This window comes from Hylobates moloch, unplaced genomic scaffold (genome assembly GCF_009828535.3).
Source record: "Hylobates moloch isolate HMO894 unplaced genomic scaffold, HMol_V3 SCAFFOLD_2, whole genome shotgun sequence".
In the NCBI taxonomy this organism is placed as follows: Eukaryota; Metazoa; Chordata; class Mammalia; order Primates; family Hylobatidae; genus Hylobates; species Hylobates moloch.
Window position 1 is genome coordinate 102,122,582 of NW_026652277.1, and position 18,246 is coordinate 102,140,827.

At 34.4% G+C, this 18,246-nt stretch overlaps 1 protein-coding gene across 8 annotated transcripts in view; it reads left to right on the forward strand.

The window, feature by feature from the left end:
- Window positions 1-18,246, forward strand: part of KHDRBS2 (KH RNA binding domain containing, signal transduction associated 2) — a 678,514-nt gene that overhangs the window by 595,369 nt on the left and 64,899 nt on the right. For 5 of the 8 annotated variants that reach the window (XM_058435364.1, XM_058435367.1, XM_058435369.1 and 2 more), the window contains exon 8: window positions 18,095-18,153. The exons of the other annotated variants lie outside the window; for them this stretch is intronic. In XM_058435364.1, the coding sequence (XP_058291347.1) occupies window positions 18,095-18,153 (59 nt within the window). The remainder of the gene's footprint in view (window positions 1-18,094; window positions 18,154-18,246) is intronic. 8 annotated transcript variants of the gene reach the window in all.

The window sequence follows — 18,246 nt, forward strand, 5'->3', positions numbered from 1 at the left end:
ACTTATAAGGGAGAAATGCAGTATTTGTCTTTCTGTGTTTAAATTATTTCACTTAAAATAGTAGCCTCCAGTTCCATCCATGTGGTTGCAAAATACGTGATTCCATTCTTTTTTATGGATGAGTAGTATTCCATTGTGTACATATACTGTGTTTTCTTTATGCAGTCATCATTGATTGACACTTAGGTTGATTACGTATCTTTGCTATTGTGAATAGTGCTGTGATAAACATATGAGTGCAGGCATTTTTTATACATATATATAAAATGATTTATTTTCCTTTGGGTAGTTACTCAGTAGTGGGACCACTGTATCAAATGGTAGTTCTATTTTTAGTTCTTTGAGAAATCTATGTACTGGTTTCCATAGAGGTTGTACTTATTTACATTTCCACCAGCAATTTATAAACATTTCCTTTTCTCCATATCCTTGCCAACATCTGCTATTTTTGACTTGTTAATAACAGCCATTTGGACTGATGTGAGATGGCATCTTATTGTGGTTTTAATTTGCATTTCTGTAATGATTGGTAATGTTGATGTTGGTCACTTTTATGTCTTCTTTTGAAAAAATGTCTATTTATGTGTTAGCTTACTTTTTAATGGGATTATTTGAGGGTTTTTTGTTGTTGTTATGTTGAGTTGTTTAGATTCCTTGTAGATTCTGGATATTAGTCCTTTGTTAAATGAATAGTTTTAAAATATTTTCTCCCATTCTTCAGGTTGTCTGCTCACTCTATTAATTATTTATTTTGCTGTGCAGAAGCTTTCTAATTTAATGTAGTCCCGTTTGTCTATTTTTGTTTTTGTTACCTGTGCTTTTGTGGTCTTAGTCATTAATTATTTGCTTAGACCAAAGCGTAGAAGAGTTTTTCCTAAGTTTTCTTCTAGTGCTTTTATAGTTTCAGGTCTTACATTTAAGACTTTAATACATCTTGAGTTGACTATTGTACATGGTAAAAGATAGGGATCTAGTTTCACTCTTCTGTGTATGGCCATCCATTTTTTCTAGCATCCTTTATTGAAGAAGGTGTGTTCTTTCCCCAGTCTATATTGTTGTCAGTTTTGTCAGTGATCAGATGGCTGTAAATATGTGGTTTTATTTCTGGGTTCTACATTCTGTTTCGTTGATCTATGTGTATATTGTATACAAGTACCACGCTGTTTGCTTGCTATATGCTTGAGATTCATATGGAATCAAAAAAAGAGCCTGAGAAGCCAAAGCAATCCTAAAGAAAAAAACAAAAAAAGCTAAAGGTATCAGATCACCTGACTTCAAATTGTACTACAAGGATATAGATTAGGAAGGTACTTCTCTTCTAACACTGCAGTCCACATGGAAAAAGATAGGTCTTTGTGGTCTTAAATCATAGAACTGGAAAACTAATAACAACACACTTTATATCTTTGGAGAACCTCAGAAAAGAAAATCAAATTTACCTGCGAAAAATATAGGATAGAGTCAAAAGAAGATACAGATATTATTTATTTTTTATAATTAGAATTTCAAATTTCTTCAACATCTTTTGATGTATTCTTAAGTTCATGTTTATTAAGGGTTTGCTATTTTGCTAGGTGCTAGAAATAGAATGGTTAACAAATATGGTACATTGAAGTATGGGTTCACAATCCTCCAGTTGCAATGCTGTACACCAGATGTTTCATACTCAGAATTTTTTGTATTTTAGAAAGACAATACAATGCATATTTTGTATATTGCATATCACTACTTGTGACATCTGGACCAAAAATATATATTAATATTATTGCATTGAATATATGAATAACTATACTAAGCAAGATATAAATCATTATAAATAGCTTTTTATCACTTTAGGTCAGAATTTTGTTGCCTAATTCTTTCAGACACCCTATTTAAGAAGAAACTTTTGGTTTTATAGCTTTTGGATTTGGAATTTGAGGATAAATAATTGTGGACTTGAGTTACATAATATTCAGTACTATTAAATTACAGAAGACATATGAAAGAAGCAAAAGAGAAGTGTAAAAGGCTAGGCAGGGGGTACAACCATTTCTAAAGGTAGAACGTTACTACTACTAATAACAATAGCTACAATACTAAGCATTTGCTATGTGCCAGATGCCTGTATTAGGTACTGTGTAAACATTATCTAATGAAGTAGATAATTTTATCCTCATGTTACAGATAAAGAAACTAGGGTTCAAAATGTTTGCCATGTTCAGGACTTTATAGCTTAATAAGTAAAAGGTCCAAACTTTAAACTGGTTTCTGTCCAATTCCAAAGATGGACTCTCTGTCCTAATATCATATTGCTTCCCAAATACTTCATTCTATTTTTTAAACACCTCAGCTTATTGGGAAACTCTAAAACTGAAACAACATCTACCTCCTTATAATCTCCATTTGCATACATTGGTCTCTAATGTGTCATGTAAACCTACAAATAAATAAATCTAGGTTGTTTTTGCATCCACATGTCAGCCTTGTTTAAAGAAGAAGATATCCGTCTGTCAATATCCAACCCAGAATGTGGTAGAGTATTCTTGGCTACAGTTCTTCACCCCTCCCTACTTTCATGACCTTTGCTGTGTGATTTTTCAGTACCTCTCAATAAAGTGGCAGAGCATGTTTTTCTGACTTTTTGCTATAATGTATATTGCCTCAACTGATACAGTAAAGTCACTTCTAGGTAACCTAGGTCTTAGGAGGTTTATGTGTTTCCACTTGTCTTCTTGCCATTGCCATGAAAAGAGCTCCCCCATGTGCCTGATTTTCTCTTAGTCTTGGCTTCAGAATGAACACATGAGGAGCTCAGACCTCAGGGAGTGCCAAGCCCAGCTCTGTGCACAGCTAGAACAGTACAGGCAGCCCAGCCTAGATCAGCCAACTTCCAGCGAAACCAAAAGCACATGAACTAAGTAATTTCTTATTGTTGTACGATGTTGATATTTTGTAGTTGTTTGTTATGCAGCATTACTGTACCAGTAACAAACTGGTATCAAGAATAATTGCCCATAGACATGATTTCCTTCAACTATTCTTGGTGTATCATAATCCCATTTCACCAAATATCTTAGATGTTTTCTTCTGAAACCATTCCAGTGGTCCTAGTGTTCATCTTAATGTTGGGCTCAGTGGTCTTGAGATATATCAGAGGAGAGTTGACTGGCACAAAGAAATGACACTATTACATCCTGTATTTCTTTCTTCAAAAGTCCTTCAACGTAATCTGGAGCTATGGTTTTCTTAAGTGGCTATGTCATATTATTGTGTTTTATTAAACTTGTTATCAACTGAAAACTTAGGTTATTTCTAAATTAACTGTTGTCAAACCAGTTCTAACATTATCTTGAGTTTTCACAGTTGATTTTTTAACCTAAACCTAGAAATGCACATTTATCTTTGTGACATTTCACCTTGTTGTTTAAGCTTCTTATTGCTGGTTTTGAACTATCTTTTGAATATAAATTCTTAAAACAGAATACTAGTTATACTTCCTAGCACATCTTATATTTATTATTTTTATTTAAGTACTATTCAAGAAAAATTTTAAGAAAAAAGAATACCAAGTATTAAGTTTAGTAGCAACCCTTAAATTGACATTGACCACTAGTTAAAGTTCTGTAAGAACAGTTGTAAACATAGCCACAAATCTATGTGTCTGTACTGTCAGCCAGCTTACAAATTATTCACATAGAAATTATTTAGTATTTTTAAATTAGTCATTCATTTATTCAACAAATATTTATTGAATATCACTATTCTCGACTTATGTATGCAGAAACAAATAAGGTATTGCTCAGGCTTTGATTAATTCACAGTTACTATAGGTTTTTAAAAAGTATGATCTCAGGCTTCTGCATCAGGAACACTGTAAATGAAACTCCAGATTTCTGAGCCCCTGCTGAGTCCCGTTGCATCAAAATCTGAAGAATGGGGCTCAGAGGTCTGCATTTTTTGCACAGCATCCTTATAATGATTATGCATACTAGATGTTAAAAACCATTGTGATAAAGAATGAAATCAAGATTTAAAAAAAAAAGAGCTCAGGTACAATGAGAGCTGATCTACCCAAACATGTGAGCAGAGTCTTACACAAGACAAGTGAGAAAGGGTGAATCTTGCCTAAGAGGGTGGGTAAATACATAACACAAAGCTGACCATTGAGCTGGATCTCAGGAGGATGATGAATACCTTCCTGGATGAACAAGTAGAAGGAGTTCCATGTAGAAAAAGATTACTATAGTTAGGGACATAGAGTCATAAAAAAACTGGGGTCTTACAAGACACTCCACCATGTCTTGATACAGAGTATATTAAGAGGGAAGTGACAGGGAAGAGGCTGGGTAGAATTAAAATATAGAAAATGGACTTGTGCTCGATGCTAAGGACTAATCACTCACAGTCTGACAAAAAAGGAAGACATGAAAATACATAATTAAAATTGAGTTCAAAGTATGCTGCAGTGATGGTAAACAAAGACAAACAGAATTCTGATTTCCTTTCTCTTTGCAGTAATTTGGCATTATTACTAATGTTTTATAGTAAGCAGGCTTTATAATGCTTCTAATCACAAAACAGTAAAAACTTCACCTGACTTTAGGTACATGCCAAGAGTTTCTGGGTGAATGTGACATTTTTTTTTCTTACACAAAGAAAAACTGTCAAAATGAAATCATTGTTGTCAACTCACATATTCTTTCCCCAGACTCTGGTCATTTAAATTTCTCAAGTCTGATGCATGAAAATAACCTTTTACTTAATAAGTAACAAGTGATTTTGGAACATCATGCAAACACAGGTGAGATTCCATTTGAGACTTGAATGAGGAAAAATATAAATCACTATTAACACATAGCTGTAGTGCAGCTTGCACCAATGAATTCAGTAGCAAATTCAACTACATTAAAGTATTGAAATAACTAGAAATTATACTGATGTTTACAGCACTGAAATCCTACTGACACTCATGAATTGTGACAGCCAAGGAAATATGTGATATAGTTAAAATTATGTCCATTTCAAACTAGGGTTCAATAGCTTCTCTATACTTGTACCAAAAGCATATAACAGTTCATTTAATAATGTCATGTACCACTGAGCCTAGTCAGTGGAAAGCATTATTTATAGAAAATTATTGCTATGTTCTAATAATAATTCTACACAATAAAACAAAATATTAGTGTTTTGTTATAAAATTGCTCACCCCTCATTCATGTAATAAAGGGTCAAAGTAAGCAAAAAATAAAAGCTAAATTGAAAAGAAAATATTGAAGAGTGTTTATAAAGGGAGACAATTTGCAGAATTGTATGCACATTGTTATATTCAAAAAGCAAAGGCATATATAAATATATTTCCTTCTCATTTGAGGTAGGAAGTTGCCTCAGATGAGGCAAAATACCCATTTTTTTATAAAAGGAATCATTGCAAACCTGATCATAATTCTACACTAGATGCCTTATATAGATCATCTGTCTTGATTCTTAATCTATGAGTAGAACACATATGTCACTGTCCTCATGAATAATCAGCCTGTATTTCATCCTGTGAACCTTAAATACCATCAACTAAAAAGAGGGCATATATGGTTATTTCATGTTTCAGAATATTTCAAGAAGATGAAATCTCTCCAGCGCTGCAACCTTTATGAATACTAAAAAGAGAATCTTTGCTTCTATATGTTTACTGAGTTGACAGATACCAATTTAATAGTTATTGAGCACCTGATATGTACTAGGCACTTAAAACAGCCCTGTCACAGGTTATCTCATTGATACTTCAAGTAGACATCACTGTTGCCCATATTAAAGATCAGGAAACTGGGAGTTGGTGAGATTAAATGATTTGTCCAAAATGACACACAGCAGTTCTCAATTTTAATTTCAAATACTGTTTTTGGATTCTGTATATAATTTTTAGAAAAAGTACTGATTGTATTCCAAGTGGATCCCAGAATGGAGACTTCGCTATTCTCCATCATGAGACTGTGGTCTTTGCTTGTCTCACAATAAGTTGGCTGTGAGTGGGAGATTTAAATCTTTGACTTTCTCAAAACCAACCAGTCAGAAAAATAACTACAGGAAGCTATACCGTTTACTATCTATCTATCAATATACTTATATATCTATTTATGTTTAATGTATTTAGTGTACTCGTTAATTTTGGAAGACAGAAAGTTATGTTACATTTATATGCAAACATGGCTGCCATTGTGCTACAGCACAAGGCTTTCCATGTAACATTATTCATTGAATGCATTGAATAAGTCAATAATACAGTAATAAAATTTCAAAAATATTTAAAAATTATTCAATCTTAATGGAATTTCAAAGATACTTTAGAAGTATAGTAATAAAACCAAGGATCTTTGTTTTGTTAGTCTGTGAGAGCCAGTGATATTTGAGCACAGAGAGACGTATTTGCATTTGGATTGAAACATATACATGCAAAAAGACAATATATTTTATTTAATATTTTTTAGTAAACAAAATGATCAATTTTTCAATTTTTGAGTAAAAATTGTTGAGATATTTCTCCTTCTTTGAATATATTTTAATATTCCTATACTTAAAATGTGTAAAATAAGAGTAATTTGGCCGGGCGCGGTGGCTCACGCTTGTAATCCCAGCACTTTGGGAGGCCGAGGCGGGCGGATCACGAGGTCAGGAGATCGAGACCACGGTGAAACCCCGTCTCTACCAAAAATACAAAAAATTAGCCGGGCGTGGTGGCGGGCGCTTGTAGTCCCAGCTACTCGGAGAGGCTGAGGCAGGAGAATGGCGTGAACCCGGGAGGCGGAGCTTGCAGTGAGCCGAGATCGCGCCACTGCACTCCAGCCTGGGTGACAGAGCGAGACTCCGTCTTAAAAAAAAAAAAAAAAAGAGTAATTTAGGGAGTTTAAAGGGTTGATGTGGTTTATTTTCATACCAATGTGAATGTATGGAAACTGAATTCTCAGCAAAGCAAATGATCACACATGTGAGCACTAATTTCTAATATCAGAGAGATTAACTTGTATGTTTTAGTTCTCTTGCAGTCCTCAGATTAAAGGCCAATTTCTAAATGGAAAAAATCTTGAATGAAAAATTAACTGTCTAAAATATGTACACTGAATGCTGGCTAAATAAGCTATATATTTTTTATATTTAAATATCTTGTCCATTCCAATGATATTGGCACCTGTGATTTTATTATAAAAAGAGATTGATTAAGAATTTTTAACTCTATAGGGATTAACTCATAATAGCAGTTACATATAGAATATATTATCTTTCCCGTGGTTTTCCATTATGACTGGATATATCATACTTGTTTGTTATACCTATCTATTTTGATGACTCAGAGCATTTCATTTCTCAACCCTTGAAATTAATAGCAGCCTGATAAATAGTATATAACTTCACTTCTATCTACTTATAGTATTAGTATTAATACTTATAGTATTGATAGTGTTAATCATGACTGGATTCAGAGACTACCACTCATTTATTTAATTTAGTTATCAAAATTCAAGCTTGCTTGAATGTGGTTGCTTTCAAATAAACTAATGTTTTCCCAAATCACTGTAATTTTGCATTTAACTAAAATAATAGGCTTTTAGCATTTGAATGGAAAATGTATATTTTTAACCTTAACAGAATTAAACCCAATATTTTTAAACAGTCATGCCACTTTGATGTTAATATTACAACTGCTATTTTTAAATTGGAAATTTCTTTATAGAACTTACAGAGTTTGTGGTCAGTGAAGGCTTAGGAATGCACCTGATGGCAAAGATGAAGAAGATAGAGAGCCAAGTGAGTTCACGATACAACTTTGGGAAAGACTGCACTAAGGGGTGGACATGGAGTAGAATCCTTGATGCCCCACCTCATCTCCTGCAACTCTCTCGTGCTTCCTCTGCCCTGACACTCTGGCTCTTGCCATTCCTTGAATATCCTAAGTACACCCCTACCTCAATGCCTTTATGTTTTCTATTCTTTTTTCCTAGAATGCTTTTCCTCTGAATTTCCAAAGATTACTCCTTTAACTCCTTCAGGTCTTTTTTCAGTGTAATGTCATCGGTAAAGACTTTCCCAACCACTTTAACTATAATTTTACCCTTATCCCAAAACTTAATGTTCCCCCTTCCAGATTTAGTCTTTTCTCCTTAGCACTTATAACTGTTTTTTTTCTTTTTTTACTTGTATAGTATTTTACTTGTGAACTCCATGAGGGCAAATAATCTTTGCCTATTTTGTTCACTGCTGTATTTCCTAACACTTTGAATAATGTCTGGCACATAATAGGTTATAAATAAATTTTGTCACATAAACTGAGATAAAGTAGGTTGAAAACATTCACAATATTATTCTGTTCATGCATACCTTGCAACATTTATATATTTTATTCCAACATATCTAAGTGGTATGTTAATATTATCTTTTCCACTTTGTATTCCCAGAATGGTACTGGTACTCTAAATACTTGTTGAATTATATAATGATTTTTATGTGATCACAATTGTCTAGGTAAATGGAAGGCAAAGGCTTTGGTCCTCAATCCCGTGAGAAGTAGTAAAAGAGAAAGATCTCAAATTTCCATACCTTAAACCCAAGCCTCATTACCTGGCATAGTTTCCAGGCTTCTTATCTAAATCTCTCAGCCCATGTCTTATCCTCTCTGGGTAGCATCTTTTCCTTATCACTTAGGAGCTGTCTAATAGCCAAATCTACTTTTCTAGATACAAACTTCTCAAAACCTTTAGGTTCTCCCACTCATTTCTTAAATATAGTCAGACAGTTGACTCTTATTGAAGTTGTGGAAGAGTCAAGGAAAGTGGTAAAGGAAATTCTGTAGCTTGTTTCAAATAGAACTGAATGCTAAGGTGATTGATCAGTGGCCTAAGATCGCATGAGGGTACCAAAATAGAAAGTGCAGTGAAAGGGAGAGTACACAGGGAGGGCTGGGTGGTGATCAGTGGTGATGCAATGAGTTCTTGGATGATGATTGCAGGTTAGAAGGTAGCTGTTTAGAGTTGGAATGAATACAAAGCACAGAAGTTCCAATACTTCAGTGTATTCATTTGGCCAATATTCCATTTACTATGTGGCAGGCACTGGGTTGCCCCCTGGGAATACAATGCTGATGCAAATAGCCCTGACCTCATGAAAATCACGTTTTAGTAGGGAAGACAGATAAGCAAATAATAGCACATATAAAGATGGATTTTCAACAATACCATGTTATTTATAGGATGTGTATAGCATTGTAGGCATTGTAGGGCTATTGGGTATCTGAGAAAGCTTCCCGGAGGAGGAAAAAATTGAAAGGGATTGAGAGGGTGTTGAGAAGCATGTGTGCTTGGGGCAGGCCCTTGTTCGTGATGGTAGCTGAGATTTTTCTGAGAAGGAAGAGCAGGACAGGTAAACGTAGAGGGGAGCTCACAGCTCATCTAATATTCCTAATCTCAATCAGCTCAAGATCATACTGTAAATAGTTACCCATTTTTTGTCTGGTATTATGCAAATACAGATGAGAGTGACTATTTTGGATGCATATTATGGACTGGATGAATTGCAAAGCTGGATTAGTTTAGGATAAGTAACTTAATTAGCTAAAAATAAATTTTCTTTTCTGGTCTTGGGCTAATACTATCACTCAAAAATTGTGGCAATTAAATAAGAAAGGTTATGTAAAGCTCTTAGCAGTGTTTGGTGTGTACCAAGTGCCAGAGAAGCATTAAGTATATATATTTTTATGGTTATGGTTGTTTCTTGGAAGGGAGAAGAAGTAGAAGAATGCTAAAGATACAGATTACTTAATTTGTTGTTTAAGGCCCCCCCCCTTATTTTAAAATTCAGAAATCAGTTGGTAGAGGGGTAGGGAGTAGGAAAGATTTAAATCAATTAGGAATTAGCATATAATGGAAATAGGTTCTGTCTTTCACTGCGGATGTTATTAAAATTTTGACAAAAAAGAGAATTAAGCAAATCCTGCTTCTTAATAATCTATGCATTTGAGTTTGGGCCTCCAAAATATCAGATTTTACAAACCTTTCAAAATGCTTTTGAGTTGATGTGTGGTTAGTCCAGAATTATCCTGCAAAGTTGCAAAAAAATACATTTAGCAGTTTTAATTATGGATCCTAAATGTAGCATCTAATGACCTGAGATATTATAAGTTGTGTTCACAAATTATTTATCTTAATATGTCAATTTTCTCACGTTTTAATTTAACAAAAAAGCCCAAGTTCATGGATATAAAGGAAATATAGGTGTAAAAACACAAAGCAGAGATCAATTGTGAAAATTATTCATACTACAATGATTTGCTTATACATTTATTTACACAATAAATATTTGTAGAGCACCTACTATGTGTTGAATAATGTGCCAGGTGTTGATGATACAGCATCAAAAAAGAAAGACACTGCCTGCAGAGTGACCTGTTTAAGCCAAAATATAATCATGCTTCCCTCTTAAATCCTTCATTGTCTTCAATGGCTCCTAATATAAAATCCAAACTGCTTACCATGTTAAGACAAGGTCCTTCAAGATTTGGTCCCTGTACATGTCTCGAGATTGAATATTGAGCCCTTCTCTCCCTAATACTGATACGCGGTCACTCCAGCGAAGTAGCTGCTAATGGCACACTTTTTCTTGCCTCTGGAACTTGGTTGGTGCTGACACCCTACCATAAGGCTTCTTCATTCCATCTTACCCAGGAAATTTCTACTTATTTTTAGAGTTTCCATGTACGATGAAAAACAACAACAAAAAGAATGAATGAATCACTCCTTAACACTTGTTTAATGGCTTTTCTATTAGACTGTAATTTCCATGAAGCCTTTTTCAGCCCCATTTATTTGATATTTAGTGTTTTACAAAACAGACTGAATGTATGTGTATGTAGCTACTAGGCATTTGTTTTTGTTTTATGGTTGTTACATTATTACTTTGTATAGTTAGGGATAATGAAAATGAAAGAATGTGTTGGGATAGGTGAAGGTGGGAGAGACACATGCAGCTGGTTTCTATGGGAAGGTAGGACTTTGTCTAGAAGGAATAGACAAATGAAAATCATCTTTAAAACCTACCTGCAAATAGGCTTTCCAACATAAGCATTCCATAGGTATAGGTTTCCTACCATAGGCATAAGGTTGAACTGTTGGTTAACTTCACCTTCAGTACATCTGCTAATTCTGATGGTTATCCTGGATCTTCCCTTGGAGGAGAACATCTATTATTCCCAGTAGTGAAGGTGAAGTTAACCAACAGTTCAACCTTATGCCTATGGTGGGAAACCTATACCTATGGAATGCTTATGTTGGAAAGCCTATTTGCAGGTAGATTTTAAAGATGATTTTCATTTGTCTATTCCTTCTAGACAAAGTCCTACCTTCCCATAGAAACCAGCTGCATGTGTCTCTCCCACCTTCACCTATCCCAACACATTCTTTCATTTTCATTATCCCTAACTATACAAAGTAATAATGTAACAACCATAAAACAAGAGATGTGGATGGAAGTTGTGGAGTCTTGAGCTATTTGGTGAAAGGTTTCCCATCCCTTCAATCTATCAGTGTTTAGTGAATACCATGAGTGACATTAAGAGGAAGCTGTGGTTGGTGGTGAGAGTTGATATATCTACATGTGTGTTATACTCATTCATCTACACAGTAGTTTTAATGTTTTTTAAATAGCACTTTCTTCGAGCTTTAGGAAGCTTAATGGAAGAATTTGACAGACACATAAGTGGATATAAAAATAAAGGCACTATCAATTTGCAATTTGAGGATGGGGACCTGGCTGAAAATTTATCTTTGCTTGACTAGTATCTCTATCAATACAATATAAATGCACAGTATAATAAGGTTTCAGTGTAAATGCTGATGAGAACAAAATTTAAGAATACCCCTTTAAATGCTAAAAGTAGTTAGATATATATCCTTCACGTGATTTTCATATTGTTATTTCATAATATTTTTAACATAGGTTAATTGGCTTGATTATAGTAACCATTTCACCATGTATATCAAAAGCTCGTGTTTAAATCATAAATATATGCAATAAAATAATAAAATGAATTTTTAAAATATGTGACATTGACTAGCAAAACTTGGCTCTATACTTTTCATTATTTCAGAAAGCTGCTATTTTTATTACATTTATTTCATTTATCATTTTCTTTAATCATGTTGAAATAGGAATAAATGTAGACAAATGAATTTTATATAAATACAACCTGGTTATTTAATTTTTAATTCACTATTATTCTATTTTATATTCTAGCAATATAGTTATTAAGGTTTCTAAACACATTGTTACAATTATAGAGGTGTTAATTAAAATTATGGCAATTATCAGTGATTTGGAACTTAATTACTTTGGTGGTTATAGTAGGTACAATTTTTCTAGGAACTGGCACATACTTAAAATCAAGATATATCGTGTTAGCTGCATTGACTCAAAATATATCTAATTATTAGTAAAATTCTACACACCATTTTGGCTTTTTGACTTCTAGACCTTAGACACTAAAAATAATGAAATAGATTAATATGTAAATAAGTGGAGTAAAGGAGGCAGGAGCCAATAGCAATAAATATATTACTTTTAATTTGAATTTTATCAGAAAAGAAATGAGTTGTTTTTGTTTTACTGTTCCAATTGCTGTCAATAAAAGTGGACATCCCTTCTAAAGCATACACAAAGTTCTATAAAGAAATTTCCTTTAAAATGTTCTAAGTTTATTCATGTTCAAATACAATGATCTCTAATTTCAGTCTTTAAAATTAAAACATCTGTTCATTTGACAAATGTTACTGAATGTCTGTTAGTCTTCAGGGGATTGTATTAATTGCCAACTAGATTATTTGGGATATGGACTAAGCTTCCATAATAAGGATGTCTCACAATTCAGTGGCTCAAACAAGAGAAAAGTTTATCTCTCCTACATAATAGGCTAGGGCAGGTAGGTGGGCTCTGCTCCATGGCATCATTCATGGATCCAGGCTAGTGAGAAGCCATCATTAACATGAGTCCAAAGTGACTCTAGCCATTGCCATTTCCAGCCAGTTACATGAAAACTGAAAGGAAATAGAGGATAAACAAGTCGTAAAAAATTAGTAACATCACTCTGCACATAGACACTCAAAGGTAAAGGAGACTAGAAAATGTAGTCTTGAGCTGATCAGTATCTCTTATGAAATAAAGGACAGATTGATTGTAGAGGGGAACAATGAGAAGTCTTCTATAGCCCAATGCTCTAGTCATCCACATGTGGGTGATTATCTTTCTTTCTGTTAAAAAAAAATACCTACTTTCTTCCCAACAAAGAAAATCTAAATTTCATTCCAATTACTGCAACCAGTCCAAAATCCAGGACCTCTGGAAAATATGCACATCTCCACATTAAGTATTGTTGTAGTTCTTTACAATTTGGCAACCTGAAAAATGTTAGATTATCTTTCTTATTCTCAACCTTCTACCCATACAAAACACACAATGTAAAATGATCAAAGGGGAACAGAATAACTGCAATAGAAACTATCATTAGAAAAACAGAAGAAAACACATAAGACTCAATGGGCAATAACAGTTACAAAATCCTGCCAAGAGGTAAAGGCACCTAGAAGCAGCAGTGAAATGTTTTGTTTTGTTTTGTTTTGTTTTGTTTTGTTTTGTTTTGTTTTGTTTTTTTTGATAAGCACATCTGGCAACCTCAGTTCTCTTTTCTGGGAATTAAGCCAGATACCCTGGAAGGGTCTTCTTTATCCCAGTGGATAAATGAACTTATCCATGGTCGTATCTTAATCCAGTAAAGTAGAGTATGCCCTCCTTGGGAACTTTACAATTTTTGCACCATGCTTTCTTCTGGTGTATGTTTGAAAGCCTAAGGATTGTTCTAGGAGTCGTATATGGTAGCAAAGTCCAATGGAAAGATGTGAGGACATCTTTGAGCACCATATATTATCTCTTGCTATTGAAATAGAGAAGCAACTAACTTCACTGTATCCTGTTAAGCCTCAAATTTTTGAACCTTCTATCAATTTAAATTATAGAACTAACACAGAAATCAGAAAAAGCCACTCTTAGTAAAGTTCTATTTACTTTTGTTTCATCTTGTAAAATGACCATTCTTATTTGAGCTCTTATAATTTGTAAACCTTTCTAAAAAGTAGCAAGGATCACCAATAGTTGGGCTTTGTTCAACATTTTTCTCCAGCAAAGTATATCCAGGCCTATAGCCTACTTTCCAAGTTGTCATCGGCAATGGCATAACAAGGGCCATCAGTTTTCCACCCTAAAGTATTTTTTTTCTTTGCACCCTCCACCCTCCCACTAAGATAATGCCCTACAGTTTGGGATATAAATGGTAATTCCACATTTCTACATAGTTATTTCTGTATTCATCTACTCTGTTGTAACAGAGGCTCAAAATTCAGTGACTCAAATAATATTTTTAAAATGTATTTTTCTCTTAACAATCCCCGAGGCAAGCAGTAGCGTAAAGTAAGTCTGCTCCATGTGGTCTTTTAGAGGTAGAGGTACCTCCCGTGTTGCAACTCGTGACTTCTTAAGGCACTGTTTTTATATGCATTGTAGATACTAGATCATCACTTTGAATGCCTTCTACCAACTGAGGTCAATGTGCACAAGCCCAGGATGAGAAGATTATTCTTAAATGGGAAAGGATCTTGATTTCCACTCCCATCTCTGCACATATCTCATGTGTCCTAACTTAGTCACGAGGGCACATCTAGCTGAAAGGGTGGCACATCTAGCTCAAAGTGTGTATTCACTATTAGTGCAGCCATTTGTCCAAGTAAACATTTATCTATGGAAGAAATTAGAAGTTATATTTTAATAATCTAAGGTATAGACTGTGGCAGAGTCCATTTTGATTATTATACATCATTTTCCATTATCTTCCATTGTTTTACAAATATCTAGTATGTTCTGTTCTCCCTTGTTTAGAGTTCCGAAAAGTTAAAATTCCCTCTTGCTGTGTACGTATCACTTATGATAGACAATAACTGTGCTTCTTTATCATATTCTCTCCCACTGCTGTTCTTTTTCTCTCTCTTATCTTAATCAATTAAAATAAAAAGTGAGAAACATATTAATGCCACTCGATGCTGTTATAGTGCTACATAGCACACTTTGGGGAACATGATCAGGGGCTTACTCACAGAAAATGTATTGATGATGACAAGGGAAGGAGAAGCTTCCCTCAATGCCAGCATTTTCCTCTACGCTGCTACAAGTGGGACTGCTGCTTGTTAAATTATTTTCTCATGAAGTCCACCTCTTAATCGTTTAAGGAATCAATTTAACAACTCTCAGGAATTTGCTACACCTATATGAGGACTCTGACTTGGGTTACATCATTTTTATCATGTCAAGTATGTGAAAGAAGAGATACGCATCCAGATTCCAGCCAATGCCATTAGCCTTCTACAATGTCAAGTCATTCAAAGGATGGAGGGAACGCATTACCAAATTTTTTTAGACAGTTTGAATGTAAACCTGTTGGGCAGTGAGGGCTGAGCTAGGCAATCATTTTTTCGGCTTCTTTACACTTATGTTGAAGTTTATGCATTATAAATTGCCTCCAAGGAAGATAAGGATGACCAAAGTTCTCTCTGCCCCTCTTTTTATCTCTGATATATAGACTTTTCTTTTCTGCTTCTTTTTCTTTACTATCAATAAAATCAAAAGTACTTAAAATAATGAGACCTATGGAATTGCTTTGTGGAATAATAATAACCACATTCAGAGAACATATAATTTTAGGCCCCTTTGTCATTCCTTCCATCCTAACCCTTTGGCATCTATCCCCAACCCTCAGCCCTTATACGATTTGGTTTTTGATATTTAGCCATTGTCTTGATACACTTTTATATACTTAAAATGAATTACTGACCTTGAGATAACTTATAAATTAAGATTTATATGGGGGGGAAATGATTGACATCTAACTTTAAACCAAGAAGTGTATTTGAAGGAAAATATAATGTATCATCAATATTTATAGATCCCTCAGTAAGATTAAAAATATATGAATTAGCCCAATAATAATTAAATTAAATTAATTTTCTCTTTTGCATGTTGTTTTTTTTAAATTGTGACGTGGTTTTATTAGGCTACTCAATTAAATGGTGCCTGAGTTTCCTATGAGCAATTTATTCTATTGTCCTATAAATATTCATTGAGCAGCTCTTATGTGCCAAACATTGTTCTAGAAAATCTGCTTGGAACAATGAGAGCAAATGAATAAATGAAATAAATGATGCACCAATTTTCTATACCAAGAAGTTTATATTCTAGAAGAGGGGAACAGCCAATAAATAAATAAGCAAATGGGTGTTTGTGTGTTTGTTTATATAATATGTATGGTGATGATCAATGAATGCTAAGGTGAGCAAAGCCAGGTAGGTGGGCCCTGGTCTAAATAGATTGATCAGGGAAATCTCTCATAAGTGACATTTGAGTGAGCTCTGAAAGAATGAGAAAAGGGACAATTAGACATTTAGAGAAAGCCTGTTTCAGGTAGGAGAAACAGCAAGTGAAAAAGCCCTGAGGCAGTAATGTGTTTGTAATGTTCAGAGAACATCTAGGAGCTCATGCCCCCTGAGTAGGGCGAGTGAACAAGGAGAAAGTGTTAGAGCATGAGGTCTGAGAAATACAAGGGGGGACAAATGGTGTAGGCAAAATAAGAATTTTTTATTTTTCTCCTAAAGAATATGGGAAGCTATTTATGAATTTTGAGTAGAGAGCTAATATGATCTAACTTACTTCTACAAGAATGACTTTGACTCCTACATAGATAATAGAAACAGAGCAATCAGGGCCTAGAAACCACTTAGTGAGGACAGCATACTCATTTAAATGAGAGATGGTAATAACTTTAACTCAGCGATAGCTGTGGATATGTTTAGACATGTTCGGATTCTGGATATATTTTGCAATTTGAAGTGGATTTGCCATTAGAAAGAACATTAGGACCAGATGAGACTGCCTAGGGAGTAAGTATGAATAGAAAAGAGAAACATTCCACTGAGCCCTGGTGGTCTCCAGGAATAAGTGATTGGAAAAATGAGAAAGTAACCATAGGGAAAAATGAAGAAATGAAGTATACTTGAAGACCCATGAAAGAGGAGATCTCTGAAGCAAGTGAAATATTTGCAGAATCGTGAAATAATCAGCTGTATTAAATGGTGCTAAAGTAAAATGAACACTAAGTCTTGACTATTGAATGTGAAAATGTTAAGATCTTGTCAAGAGCTGTTTCAGTGGAGCAGTGGAACGACAGCCTGATTGAGTGTCTTCAAATGCCTATGGAGAAGAGTCAGTGAAAAGAGTGAGTAGAGTCACTTCTTTTCAAGAAATGGGATAGCTGCTAGAAGGAGTTATATGGATGAAGGAGAGCTTTTTACGGATAAGAAACACACACGTAAGACTTTGGCATGCTAGTAGGCATTATGTCTTAAAGGGGGAAGTGGATGCAGCAGGAAACAGTGAGGACAATTGTAAAGGCGTAGCAGAGTGAGACAGAGAGAGAGTTTCCTCTGAGTAAGAAATGGAGGAAGAACACCTTTGACCAGTTATTGAAATAGGGAAGCATCTAGCAAAATATCGAGTGAAACAAAATAGCTTATATATTTGGGGAGTGCACAGACATGATGTGAAAGGGATAAAGGGGATTGTAAATATAGTTTAGCGTTTCAAAGTGAAAACATGATGCATATTTCTTAAGATAACAGCATTAAAAGCTATACATGATTGACCAGATTGTCATCTTAGCACTTTTTCTTGGAAATAGGCCTTTTATACCTCTCTTCTTGACAGATTTTGAAGTGTTATACTTGTGTTTTAGGGAAAATTTGATTTATCAAATCGGTGGATAGAGAGAAAGAAATACTGAGGTGGCATTTAAAAAAAATCATAGCACTCCTTGTCAATAACCTGTGTTTTTCTTACTGAAGATTTATTTAGGATTGTGTTTTATGCCTTGAAGTTCCTGGAATATTACCTCAGCACACATTTTGCCTTCAAATTCCATATGAGTTTCTGGGTTGAATTTCCTGGTTATAGTAACATTGATTGCTGTCTAAATTTGTTGCAGTGTGCCTGAATACTATGACTACGGTCATGGAGTAAGTGAGGATGCCTATGACAGCTACGGTAAGACCTTTTCTTTACTAAAACTGTGAAATCGGAGCATCCATCAGTCACTGACAACTCGAAAATTATTTCCATCTTTCTCCCCCTAGTTTT